We start from the raw sequence: 14,917 nt of genomic DNA on the forward strand, positions 1-14,917 counted from the left end.
TCCTAGTTAAAAGCAGTTGTTTATTGGTTACAATGTCAAGTCAGGCAACATCTTTTACGGAACCACTGTACAAATACAAAGGAAAGCTTATGGAGGGAAACTATAAACAGTTCATAGCAAGTGATTTCTCTTCCACAGGGAAAACTTTATAGAACAGCACTGTTAAAGAACAAAATGGCACAAGTCCCTGGGTGCTTTGTTTTTAATTAGGTTAAATAAAAGGATAAGACTTCCAGAATACACAATCAAAAAGGCAGTGCAGAATCACTTGGTACCTGGAAATGTTTTGGAAGGTTTTCCTCAAGAGAAACTGGCAACAAGTGAAGAGGTTAAAAAAAAACCCACTCACACACATCCTGGATGAAAGAGACTGGAATAAGTCATTAGTAAAAGCGAAAGTAAAAACATCCATTTCTGGAAACAGCTGAATGCCGTTCCTTTGGGTGACAATGCAAGTATACACATGTAGAAATGTGTCGCAGTGAGGAGGAAACCAAGAGAGCACCATTGTGTTGTGAAAACAAAGGCTTAAAATCTAAGATGCCCATATTAGTCAAAAATCAAACATGGTGTGGCACAAGGAAGGTCAGGCACATTTCATTTTTTTTTGTATTTATAAGTTATTAGTAACACTGTTCACAGACTCACCATAACATCACTGAGCATTTAACAGTCTTGAATGTATTTTACACAACTGATCAACTTTGGGGAGAAATTTCAACTTGCAGGACTTCAAATGCTGAAGTAGAGTGCCAAATTATGGTAGGAAGGGTAACCCAAAGTTCACAAATCCCAAGGTCAGAAACTGTCGCTTCCACACATACTAGTGATATGTCATTACAGCTATAGCCACAGATGCCAGACAAAGTCACTCAAGAACCCACAACTTTCAGAGGAACTTTCCTGGAGGCAAGGGGCCTTCATTATCTGCAGGAAGGGCAACAAACAACTGAAAGGGTCCAGTATGAATGCAGAGCTTTGTATTCTATCCACACCTGGGCACAGCGAACTGTATGGCACCCACAGAAGTGAGAGGTGTTAGCAGAGATCCTACATGGTGGTATCCTGCATGCATGGCTCCTAATGTAAGATCCAGGACTCACCATGCACCTTTGAGAGACACCCACTCCCCGTATGCCTATTTTATGATTCAGGAAGAGTGAGAGGTCTGGGTGTATGTACACAGCCAGAGGTGGGACATGGACATCTTCCAACAAGATCCAATGGGTGAGGTTATTGTAAATGAACATAATCAGACACTTCTCCAATCGCCTCCACCAGTCTTTGGTTGTGGACCAATTGAGGGAATAGCAACCTCAACCACAACCAAAAAAGTACAACTCAAGCTTAAGGTGGAAATATTTGTATACTTCACCAAAAGGATCAGCTACTGAGTGGCCTAGCATCATTTTGCCTTGTGATTCAGTTAATATGAAGTGCTTTCCAATTTCCACACATCCTTGTGGGATTGTTTTAACTGCCATTGTTAAATGGCTGCATAATTTCATTCTTTGGCACCAGCAATCTTAGCTTCTTAAATATTACCGCCAGTCCCTGCACTACATCAGGCCTTTGATGCTCACAACCGACTGCCTAGTCACACTCAGATCCAAACAAAAACTCTGATCAACACAGATCTTTACTAGGAGAAAAGTGGCATCAGAAACAGTGTTGTTGTTGTTGTTTTGGTGCGGGGGGGGGGGGGATACCGTATTTACTCAAATCTAATGCTCACCTTCCCAAAGTTAGGGTACACATTAGATTCAAGCAATGTAATAATCTTAGTACTGAGCCGAAGGAAAGGGGGAAGCTACTTCAGGAGCTGCACCTGGAGCTCCTATTTGAGGGACATCATCTCTAATTTAATTGCCATGGCTCATTGCTATGCAATGCTGGAATTTGTAGTTTGGTGAGGCATCAGCATTCTTTGACAGCCCCCATGACCCCAAACTACAGGCCCCATGATCCCATAGCATTGAGCCAGGGTAGTTACAGTGGATTCACTCTACAACATACACGCAGCCCAAGGTTTTCTTTTCCATTGCTGAAAGATTTGTTTTTAAAGTAGGAGTTCTAAGCATACAGCCACTGTAATGCACCAAATTACAAAGAGTGCACTTTTTACTACTGAGCATTACATTCGCCAGCAAATACTTTTTTGATTTCAGGTTTAGAAAATTGAGGTGCGCATTAAATTTGATGTTGAATTAGACTTGAATAAATACGGTAGTTATGCTATAACTTTCAGCGAAGATATGCTGCTAGTTCATGGGCCACAGGTCTCTCCTTGGAGCAAAGCTACTCCAGTTTGGTAACTCAACCTGGCACAATCACATAACCTCGATGCGCTGACTCACACCTTTTCTCCATTTTTGCCATAGGAATTACTATCCTATTTCTCACCTGAATCTTACTCTGTGAAAGATATTAGAGAGAGTGCAGAATTGCAGTTTGAAGAGTCATCCAAGGGTGCTAGACTGCATTTTATCTGATACAAGCACAGCACAACCTCCCACAAACTCCAATCACACGAATCAGCTGTGATTTACATAAATGCCCATATACATTAAACTCAGCACAGCTGTTGCATCTACATGACAAATATGCCCTACCTTCATCATCTAGCAAATTTCAGCAAATTAGTTGGGGCCATTTTATATGTGATAAATTATTTTAACAATAAGGCCATCCTCTGAAGATGCCAGCCACAGATGAAGGAGAAAGATCAGGAGAAAATGCTGGCAGAACACGGCCATAAAGCCCGGAAACCACACAACACCCAAATATGGCCCTAGTTTAGAAAATTCCTTAGGGAAACAAATTCCCGTGCAGAAAAAACCCCAAAACAGTTGAGGATACACAACTGTATCCAAATTTCCATCAGATGGAGAAAAAACTCAAGAGATATCCTTATGCTGCCAAATCCCACCCAGATGGTGATGGAATGTAATTTATCTCTGCAAACTTTCTTCTGCTGCATTAGTAGGTCTCAGACAGCAATACAGCCTATCAGTGGCTAGAAAGGAAGGAGGCACAGAAAGGAAAAAGGATAGCTATCACACTCATGGACTCCTCTGAGTCCAGTAGAAGCCTGGGAGGGCAGCAGCAATTTTTTCCCAACATTTGCTGCATGTTTCAGATGGGTGGTGTCCAACAACCACAACAACACACTGGCATCCAACTGGCCAACAGGGGTATATTGCAGTACAGTCAAAATGTCATGTTGTGCAATGAGGGACTGAGATACCTCCTTTCGTGAGGATGGAAAACGTACATATGCTAGGGCAACCAGAGGTAATGCCAAACATGTCACCAACAGGACAGCGGTCTGTAAATCCCATTTTATTTCAAAGTTGATGAAAAATTTATGTCCAACACAAGGGTACAAGAAACTACAGTGATGCCTACACTAGGATTTCAACATAGCTGAACAAACAGCAGGAATCTACCATTCTGATAGATACCACTCCTTATAAAGGAAGCCTTCTAAAGTGTGATGGAGCCAAAATATCACAAACATGCAAATTTAGCATCAGCCAAGTACAATGTAGACTACTGTCCCTATGCTGCAGAATATGTACACAAGCTAAGAATGTAACACTGTATCTTGGAATCTACTACACTGAAATATAGTGAATATGGTTGAGAGTAGGGCGGCTCTGTATTTAACATATTGACACCTGATTTCTTTAAAATCTAATTGATTAGAGAAATGGGATGGCTCTGACTCTTAGACACACTTGGAAACACATTAGCGGATCAGTCAATTCTCACGCTCCATATTTAAGACTGTTCTATTATTTAGGACAAGCCACAAATCTAGCCATAATTTACTTCCTATTCTAAATGTTACAATATATGCCTACTCCCTGAGAGCCATTCCAAAAACAACATCTAGACATTACCTTACAACTCGCACAAAACAAACACCTTTAAAAGTCCCTGAAGGCTACTTAACACCTCCAAGCTGTGTGGAACCATCCATTCTTAATTCCAAAGATGCCTTCTAAATAAATTGTTTTTTCAAATTACAGGCAATACCCTTCTTGCAGGCATAAGGCATTGTAAAAAAAGGAAAAAAAGAAAAAGGGTTGTGAATATGATCCACAGAATTCAGAAACACTTCCTGAACGCAGATCTCACCCAAAGCAGCCAAGGTTATTAGTGAGTTTTACTGCAGTTACTGACCTCTACCTCTGATCCGGGTCGTATCAATACTGAATGTGAAGAGAGTGATTCATATGAAAAGCAGAAAATACTATTAAGTGCTTATGATTCTGGCTCTAAAAAACCCTGCACCAGACTGCCAGAAACACGCTTCTTTATGTTGTATCATTAAGAAAGTATTAGTGCTTTTGTGGCTCCTTTTGTTTGGCACATGGACTGGCACTTTTACATACTGTAAACACAGGCAAACAGGAAAGGCTGAAGTTAAGGATACACAAAATTGGCAGAAATCTGACAAAACAGATGGTTTAGCAACAACTCTTTCTTAATATGCTGGCAGCAACTGCTGTTTGCCAAGAGAACCAGGATTACTTTAACAGCTCCGCTGTCTCCTTAAACACTTTGAAAGAGGGCATTTTAACAACATAATACATTTTCACCTTCTTTGGACATCAGTGAGAAGACATCTAAGGAATGGAACGTATCCAACCCTCAATACTTCCACTAAAACAAAAGCTGAGGTCACTTGATGACTGGCATCCTGTTGATTAGTTTCAACTAGAATAGACCCATTCAATCAACTGTTGGACGATGAATCAACATATAGGTACATTTAACGGATTCTGTAGGGGGTTTTCCAGTCCAAAATAAAAGAATGTAGGGCAATGTGTACTATATGAACAAAAAGGGGCAGTTCTGTGATTTCTGTGATGAAAAACAGAAATCTGTTTTTAGCTAGCCATAACCTTTCCCATACTTATGTGAACAGGACTTTTCTTATGAGTTATTGTTAGATAACTTGATTTTACGTCAAAATTTAAGACAGCAAGAACTCATGAAGGTTGTTAGAGCTTCCTAAAATAAAAACAGAAATAAAAGGATCAGGATCTAAAACCGGAATTCTCTTGACAGATACAAAAAAAAGGCAACTCTGTGTTGCTGTGGAATGTCTGGGCAACCCAAACAAATATCTTGGCAGTATCAGAATGAAATTTCAGCACTTCCTGTAGAGGTTGGCTGGTGTACCTGAACTGGTTTCAGGAGCCAATTCCAAATATTGATGTGGCATATGCTACAGTCCACACACACAGATTGCACAGTGGGAGAAGTGTACATTTAAATGGAATACTTCTATTTTTACAATTCTCGGCATGTGCAAATAGGTACTCCGAGGAAAGAGGTGTTGTACCTGAAACACATTAAATGTCTGCCTATACAAGTGTATTTAATACATGTGAGAGGAGAAAACAAACTATGGTCCACATGCATTTGGAGTGGTACAATCCACAGGAGGAACGAAAGTCCTTGCTAGAACTCTGAAGTGGTTTCAATATTCTTCACCTCACACCTAACAGGCCAGTGATATTACAGTAGGCCTGAAAACATCACACTGACAACTACCCGACCCACCTCAAAAATCCATGAATGATTGGCACAGCCATGCAGCCACAAATACGTGCACCTTCTGATTTGCATGCTGAGCCAAATCATAGAAAGGCTGTTGGAAGGAAGCTCAAAATCCGACACCAACATTTTCAGTTCTTATCTCTGAAGGGTGCATCTGATGACCTATTTACGTCTGCGGTGTCTGGTGCCCCTGGCTGCCAATGGAATTTCCAGGAAGCATCGGCTCAGAAGGAACGACTTCATATTCCAATAAATAGGTCACACCGCAAGTAAGGCGCTAGGTGTCGCGAGGAGTCATCAGGACTTTTTTAAACAGACACAGAAACAGATCAAGCAATAATTCAAACACCTTCTGTTATAAAACCTACAAACAGCTCTTCAACTTCACACTTTTTATCTACAGTAAATTCACCAAAAAGAAAATAAAGAAAAAAGAAGACACATTTAAAAACAACAATCTAGTTGATCCACTGTGGAACTCAGGGGAGATATCTCAGATTAAATGTAGAGCTATATAAATGCAGTTTCTTTTAAAAAATGCAAACATTATTTCTTTACTTACAGACAAAATGTTACATGATTGGCTGCTATGTGTATATTCAGTTATGTACAAAAAGGTACAGAATTAGGATTGGGGCACAAGCAGAAATCCTTCCAGGACAACACAGGCAAACCAACTGTAAGATGGACTGCTTTCTTTTAGCTTCGGTCACCACGAATACATGTGCTGCCCTCGGCTTTCCTTTTCTTTGAAGAAAGACGCTACCGATTTCTCCCACCCACCACTTCTTCACTTGATTTTTTTAAAACTTCATGTACAGAAAGCCTATTTATGCAATAATCAGTGAGTAGAAAAACTTCACCTGTAAATACAAGGTAGAAATATTATTTCACAGCAATAGGCTGCAGCATTTATCTCTCCAGGTCTCAGTGGAGAAGGTGTGCGTGTCTATCCGGATGTCTTTCAGCTGCAAGATTAATTCCAGATTCTGAGAAAACTGTCCCAAGACCCTGTAGCTACTGCCATGCCATCATCAGTAACTCCTAAGCAGCTGACTCGGTTGTCATGGCCAGCAAGGACACCTGAGGAACAAAAGGTCAATGCTGAAACACTTCAGGAATGGTCAACTCATACAAGTTTCTAAGTTTGGTCAAAAGCCTGCACAAAATATATATGCCCAAATTCACATGCTTCTGTACATGAAATTTCTAAGATTCCCAGGTAAGTGGGTTCAAGAAAGATCACTGGGACTGTGAATAGCATAATGTGTGAACAGAGTTGTAGCCCAAGATTTAGTCTTGCAGCAAAATGAACATGACTGTTGTGCTAAATTTGTTTTAAACTTTAGCCCTGCTTTTTCGTCCCACAGATCTTGGTTTGTGCTCATTTCCAGACTACTAACACCTCTGGCAAACTAGTGTTAGACTAGTTGAGAAATTGCTCTGGTTCCAGCATTTTTTAATACACAGAAAAACCATTTTTCCCCAAGAGAAAATAGGATGCATTTCATTAGCCTGCTTAATTCAGGGGAAAGTCATGTCCTTCAGGAAAGAGTCTGCGTTTCTATGAAAGACAGAATTCATCCACATGGTTGGAAAATTAGAATACCACTGCTTCTAAAAATGTCTATGTTGTATCTAACTTTCTTACCCTACCTATATTTTCTTGATCCTTTTACTTTACACTCATATACATATTATAAAGCCGCCCTGAGTCCCTGATGGGTGAGAAGGGCGGGGTAGAAGTGATGTAATAAATAAATAAATAATGTTTGTGTGCTATCTGCATGTCATTCCTGAAGACCTTTATTTCCAGCCACCTCATTCCTATCCACAATGTCAGTAAATTGACACCTGGTAATCCAGACAAACCAGGATAGTAGGGAAAACTAAATAGATAAGAAAACAGCATCAGCAGCTCCCAATATTGACTCCAGGGTGATGCAGCGTCTCCTCAGAGTCAACACTGGATGGAGGAACTGTTGAAACAAAAGGGCACATCAACTCACCTGCGCGTTCTCCCTTGAGGGTGTCCCAAACATTGCAATTGAAGTCATCATAACCTGCCAACAAAAGGCGGCCACTCTTTGAGAAAGCGACCGAAGTAATTCCGCAGATGATGTTGTCATGAGAGTACATCATCAGCTCCTGGTCGGCTCGCAGATCAAAGAGTCGGCAGGTGGCATCATCAGAGCCAGTGGCAAAGGCATGGCCATTAGGGAAGAACTGCAAAGTAAACAAGACAGAAGTCACACCAAAAAGTGAGGAGTCCTAAGAAGTGTTTCATTTATTTACTTCAAATATACCGGCTCTTTAGAAATCCGATTTCCTCTACTAACCAGGGTCAGAATGGATAAAAGGAAATGAAGGGAATTTCTTTTTTAAGATTTTGGATTTTAAGTTATAGTAGTAGCTTTATATAGTATTTCTGACTCAAAACCTAAACTTAAACAAAGCCCTATTTTTCCTGCCAATATTGCAGTAAGAAATGAAGAAACTGAGGTAAAGTGATGGAAGACATAGCATCCAGCTGTTTGGATGGAAGGACTGTTGTTGAAAAACAAGTTCCACAAATTTGCAAAGATGTTTGCACAGATATACAGTTAGCCAGAAACCATGAAAAAACTGCTTTCAAAATCTATTTTTAAATAGATTATAATACAAACTCTTCTACTCAGCACACATTCTCTTCTATTATTTAATTCTTGAGGGTTCAACAACACTATAAAATCATTGCTTTGAGTTTGTGAGACAATCAGTAGCTCAGGTCAGAAACACTAGCATAACAGGAATGTTACGTTCTCCAGCACTACCTTCTCTGGAAATTTTAAAGCAAAGGCTGAATGCCATCTATCGGGGATGCTTTGATTGTATTTCCCTGCATGACTGGGGATTGGACTGGATGGCCCTTGTGGTCTCTTCCATCTCTATGATTCCAGAAGTGTATACCAGACCCAACTAACAGACACACAGGAGACAGCCTCCCTAACCTCTCCCACCCTTGTTTTTTCAAGGGAATCCTCATAGGAGCTAACCTGCCAATATCCTACAACACCCTCTTCAATAGGCTGGACTGTTTAAAAACATTCATGCACTCATAACTGCTCCACCAATACCTAGCCATGAGTACAAGAAAATAGGAATGGCATTTAAATTCATAATCCTCCTTCTTCTTGTAGTTATTAATGTAGCTAGACACTTACACACACTGCGTTTATGTCAGAGACATGCCCTGTGAAAGACTGCCTGCACATCCCGTCTCGAATATCCCAGAGCTTGGATGATGCATCACATGCTCCTGAAACAAAAGTACTCATGTCTGGACTTAGAGAAAGACTCATTACATCTCCAGTATGCCCAGTGAAAGTAGTAGTCTGTTGCCCGGTCTCGATATCCCACAACGCACTGCAAATGAAAGGAAAATATTGGAATACATCAGATTAAATATCCAACTTAACCAACTATAGCAATATTAAAGGAAGAAAAAACAAATGCCCCGGAACTCACCAAGTGGTATCTCCTGAGCTTGTGACTATTTGGTTGTCATCTAGAAATCGGCAACAGGACAGATACCCTAGAAAAACAAAACAGAAAACTTGTAAAATATTTTTTTAGACCAAGATCTAAAATATCAAACCAAATACATGTAGTCTGGACACATTGTGGAATTAAAATTAATTCCAGATTCCAGCATTTTGAACATTCATTCATTCATTCATTCATTCAGACATTAAGGCTGCAAAGGCTTAAAAACTGGCAGGCAACGGATGGGGAGGATGCAGAGTTCGTAGAGGGATAGATGAGGCAAGCTGTAGTAGTAGAACATGTAAGTCACACTAATGGAAGCCATATGCTCCAATACAGTTCAAGCAAATAACCCTAAAATTGTGTTCCAGTTAACATACAAGGCTTTCTTTCCTCCCTTAGCAGCTAGACGCTATTAATTCCTAAGTATTTGTAAAGATTTTAACTGCCAGCAATTTTTTATTTGTTATATTAAAAAATAAAAAAGAAAGCACACAAATTGAGGTCTTCACCAAAGGACCAGCCCATCTCTACAGAGTGGAGATGTAATGGCTGAATTTTGAGACATTGCCAAGGATATATTTCCTGAAAGGCAAGATATTTATAAGACACAGAGAAATGATATTCTGTACGGCTATGGTTCAACAACCTGGGAAGCGGAAGCCATTGTTATAGCAACTCAGTCCAGAATACCAATTATCTTTTCTCCCTTTAGAACAGAGTATATTGGGTGGAAAAGAGAGAAAGAAGGCCAAATTGCCCAATAATGAAACTGGGAAACACTTGACAATTCACATTTCTTCAACCCTAGGTATAGATTAGAGGGGGAAATGAATAACTGGTTTCATTTACTACAAAGGTCCACTCTAGATCCAGGAATGTGATCCCCTGCTAATCAAGCCTGGTGGGATGTCACATGCCCCAAATGATCTGCTTTAAATTCCAAAATGATGAGTCTCATTGTGGGAGAAAAGCAAGATAAAAACAAATAAATAATAAAAATATAACAATATAAACCCTATTTCCATCCCAGTTTTTTTGCTCAGTCAAACACAGAGAAGATGACAGATCACAATAGCGAAAATGAAAGCACAAGGAAAAGTAACTACCAGTGTACTGAACAGAAAGAGATGAATTAGACATGTACAGGGGACATTGGAAACAGCCAAGAAGTAGATTGGAACAATATTCAGCTAATAGCCTCACAAAGGGATGTGTGTGTGAATGTCTCCTTATTCATGAGCTAGAACTGATCCCTACAGTAACTGTTTCATTTTTGTATTACAGGAAGATTGTCATCCAGGAAAAAGATTTAGCCAAATTCAATATCCACCTTTACCCACAGAGAATGAAAAACAACTGTGGTTAAATCTATTATGGAACTACCTGTTCTAAGGTTGATCTGGGAAAAGCTCAATTGAACAGTCATTTTTACCTAACTTAAAAAGTCATCTGGCTGATGATGGGCTAACCCAAGTGGCTGCTTAGCAAATTTTACTGTGAGAAGCATTAGTGGAAAGAAATGCAAATACAGGCTCCTTGGCCAAGAAAGGTCCAAAGCTTTCTATCTGATATGGGATTCATACTAACTGATGTGGGAGATTGGCACTTTTTTTCATCTTACAAGGCAGGAATTTCTGTACATTAGTTACAACTGTTTCTTTTGTTTCCTGGAATCTCTCTGTGGAGTGGCAGCCACTGGGTTACCAATTGCCATCAGTCCCTGGACCACTTCTCTGAGTAACACTGTTCTAAACAGATATAAATATGTAAGCCATTGCCCAACTAGGTAACATTGAGTCTTTTACTTTCTTCCACAAAGAAGTACTTTAATAAAAAGTAATAGAAACTAAGACATCTTCGGATAAATTCGGCTTTGTATTTGACCTGTGGCAGCAAAACGAAAGAAAGCATGAATCCTTTGCCAAGGTTTGGTTACCTCTCTGTTACAAAGAAGCCACTACCATTATATTGCACTTAGAATAATAGATTTTGTGTCGTCTGCAAACATGGTGGTCATGCCTTCTAACCCTTCAACAAAGTCATTAATAAAGATGTTGAACAGAACCAGGCACAGGACAGAACCCTGCAGCACTCCACTCGTCACTTCTTTCCAGGATGATGAGGAAGAATTTGTGAGCACCTTTTGTGTTTGTTCACTTCATCAATTACAGATCCACCTAACTGTAGTTTTTCCCAGCCCACATTTGACTAGTTTGTTTGCCAGAAGGTCATAGTGCCTTGTCAAAGGCCTTATTCTATAATCATATTAAACAGCTGATATAATGGGATTCCTTAGCCCGAAATTACTTTAGCAAAATAACATGTTCCAATAGCAACTCTATGGTTTTGTCCAAAGAAGTGAAGATTTAAAGAACTTACAAAGTCACTTTCCCCACAGGAGCTGTAGTGATAAAAATGGATGGGAGGAAAACAACAGAACATAAAAAGACAGAATGGGAAGGAGATAAAAAAGAAGAAGAGTTGAAAGAAGGAATACAAAAAAAAAGCTAAGGTAATACTGAATTGAAGTAGAACTGAACAAAGAACTTCTGAGTAGGAAAAACTGAGGAAGGAAGTCAGGGTTCGTCAGGTTACAGTAGACTTTTAAGTCATGTGAAAATAGGAGACACATATACACTTTCTCAATTCAGGCAGCATTCCAGAATTAATTCCTTTCTGCAGTCTGAGAATCAAACATAAAGGCAAAGGCTAGAAATTTAGCTCCTGAACACAGAAACAGCTCCAATAATTTTGTTTCAAGACAACATTTTTTTCTGCACCTTGACCCCCTCCCACTCTTTTTTAATAAACATCTCAGCAAGGCACCATTTTATGAGAACCAAGGGACAAAACAAAGAGCAGATGGCAGCTGACCAGTATGGCCGGGTAGCTCCCTGCTCACTCGCACGTTGCCCTCTCTTGTCTTCAGGTTGTAGATGGAGCAGATGTTGTCCAATCCACCACAGGCGACGTAATTGCCAGATGGCGCATATGCACAGGTCATTACCCAGGAAGACCTCAAAGGAATGGCATGCATCTTGAAGAGGGAGGAGAAAAAACAGAAGACATGTCAGAGAGAAGCTTTGTTCTCCTACACGGGCCCAGACACTGTAGATGGACAGACATAATTATCTGAACTATCAGAGAGGCTGAGCTGCTACACTGAGAAATATAATTCACAGATCCTTTCCCCTAAATTCCAGATTTCCAAGTTTTCCTGAATAATGTCAGAACACAACCAAAACTCTGCAGCCTACTTTTAAAACAGCCAGTATTACACATTGCCAAAGATGTAATCATTTTGCTCCACTCACCATCGGGCCAAGCTCTCTTGCATCTCTTTCAACTTCCCGATAACCCTTGAGATTCATAGCTCAGTAAAGCATAGTTTAAATCTCCCTTTCTCTGCAGGCATCTCTAGCCTCATGTTTACAACAGTTCACACACTTTTGCTGATCCTACTGACCAGTCAAAATCTCTCATGCCAAAGATGCCATTCTTCCAAGGAATAAGTGCATGAAGCACAGCTGAAGGGGGAAGTGGATGCAAAATAAGCCTAGTCTCAATCCTAGCTAAAAATAGGGAACATCTGAATCTCACAGGAATTACGAACTCAGGAGGACATCTTAAACATAAAAATGCCAGCACACCTCAGTTGATAATCTGTAACTGTTATTCAGGTTCAGTCTCATCTCATTTGCAAAAACAAGACTGTCCTCTCTCTCATGGCATGGAATGAGAGGTTAGGAAAGACTGGAACTCTGTGTGTTTATGATCCTAAATGACACCAAACAGTTCCGTAATGAGCCAAAGCCTCCATAATACTAACCACCATGGGGAAAAAAAAAACCTCAAGCAAGGTGCCCTGAAAAAGAAGCTTCTTGTCTATAAGGACTGTAATACATGATATATATATATTTTAAAGCTCCACTTTCCCAGACTCTAAGCATCAGATTTGTTTTATTTGTAAAGAAAGCCCACTGATCTGATTTCCATAACCCACACCAAACAATTCCAACCCTTCAGAAAGATGTTGAGACCCATCAGTCTGTTTATCCCAGGCAGGTGAGCCACGTTATTAAGAGTGATGAGATGGAATAGTCAATGGAATGCTGAAATAAATAACCTATTTTTCAAAACAAAGATAAGGAAATGAAAGCAAGATAAAGAATTGAATTGGAGCTTGAAAAGAAAAACATTCAAGAAGCAAAAGAGTTGATTAAGAAAAAAATGGAAAAGTAGTGCTTCAGGTAGAGAACAAAAATTAAAAGTAGCAGTGGAAACAAAAAGCAAAGGCCACTAGCAAGAGGCACATAAAAATGCCAAAAGGATATATTTTTTAAAAAAAACTCTACCTTGTTTGTTGTATAACTATCCCAAATAATTAATTTTCCATCTTGGGAAGCACTCACTAGTAGCCTAGAGATAACCACAGAAAACAAAACACACAAATACACAGAATACATGTTAAAAAGTTAACTTTGTGTCTCTTTCTTGTTGATTTCAGAACTGACAACCATCAAGCACAAGTTATTCACAAAGATACTCCTTTGTTTTTTCCTCTTTCAAGCATGTTATTTTGGATATTTAAGACACTTCATACGAAGCCAACCATCCCTTTCTCTCAATAAATCCTAACAAAATGACTAACAATTTAACAAGGTAAAGTAGAGGACAGGATAAAGGCCTACACATATAGTAGTGCTTCTGAGGGGGGTCTGACTACACAGTATCAGGGTGGTATGGGCATCTTCTTTACAAAAATGCTCTGCTTCTGCCTCCATATATCCTGGCAGCTGCTATTGAGTTACATGGGAGAAAAGAGAAGCAGTGCTCATCAAGACAACTTGCTGCTGGGAGTAAACATATCTCACTATAATGATGACACTTTCTTGGACAGGAGGAAGGGTGCAGATTCTATGCACCCAGACCGTTTTGCTGATTATAGGCTGTTTACTTTTGATTTACTTAATTCCATGGAAACCACTGAGCCAATTTCATCTACAGAACCCTTGGTGTAATGCTTCGGGCGAGGTAGGAATCGTGCAGTTCTCAAGATGCCGCTAGATTACCACTCTCACCATTCTCCCATAATAGATCTGCTGGCTAAGGCTGCTGGCTAAGGCTTGCAACCCAACACCATCTGGAAAGCAGGCACATGATTCACATTTTTCGGCTAGGAGTAGAGGGAATCTTGAAATTTGGGATTCATACTTTCTATTCATCTTCTAAAAATGGGATGGCTCTATTCCCCCCCTTAAGTTAAACTGGAGGAATAAGCTACACATTTTCAAAACTCCGTTAATATTTCATTAATTAAAAGACATACTGCTTTATTGGAGGAAAGTGCCTATATATACATTTTCCTGGAGCAAAAAGAACATTTTAGTACTCAAAGAATCTTTGATTACAGAGCAAAACCAAAATATCCTAATCAATGAGCAAATGCTACATAGAAACAGATATTAGAGTTATTTACTCATAAATTAGAATAAGTCTAGTATTTCAAAAAGTATCTCTAAATTGGCAAACACTCAACAAATTATTGGGAGTTTTAGCAGTTTCCTTCAAGGTTTAGAGCAGTTTTACACATATGTGATATTAAACTTTCATTTGGTTCATTCGTTTTTTTCAGGATGAGACACATTGGGAATGAGATTTTCTGCCCTGGGAATTTCCACGGATCACACATACTACGCCCCCGCCCCTACCCCAATTGCTTCAAAATGTAAATGGGTGGATGCTTGCCTTTGGTTTTGAAAAACAGGTGTTGTAAAAAGTTAAAACAATGCCAGAGTACTGAAGAAGTGTGTGT

General features: G+C 39.6%; 1 protein-coding gene across 1 annotated transcript in view; it reads right to left on the reverse strand.

Moving 5' to 3' along the window:
- Nucleotides 1-14,917, reverse strand: part of gnb4 (G protein subunit beta 4) — a 59,283-nt gene continuing 44,366 nt past the window's right edge. Inside the window, exons 5-10 of the mRNA XM_062976790.1 lie at nucleotides 13,458-13,521; nucleotides 11,977-12,139; nucleotides 9,082-9,148; nucleotides 8,778-8,979; nucleotides 7,584-7,800; nucleotides 1-6,657 (exon numbers count right to left, since the gene is read on the reverse strand). Coding sequence (XP_062832860.1) covers nucleotides 6,551-6,657; nucleotides 7,584-7,800; nucleotides 8,778-8,979; nucleotides 9,082-9,148; nucleotides 11,977-12,139; nucleotides 13,458-13,521 — 820 coding nt within the window. The 3' untranslated portion in view covers nucleotides 1-6,550. The remainder of the gene's footprint in view (nucleotides 6,658-7,583; nucleotides 7,801-8,777; nucleotides 8,980-9,081; nucleotides 9,149-11,976; nucleotides 12,140-13,457; nucleotides 13,522-14,917) is intronic.

The sequence above is a fragment of the Anolis carolinensis genome, chromosome 3 (assembly GCF_035594765.1).
Source record: "Anolis carolinensis isolate JA03-04 chromosome 3, rAnoCar3.1.pri, whole genome shotgun sequence".
NCBI classification, from domain to species: domain Eukaryota; kingdom Metazoa; phylum Chordata; class Lepidosauria; order Squamata; family Dactyloidae; genus Anolis; species Anolis carolinensis.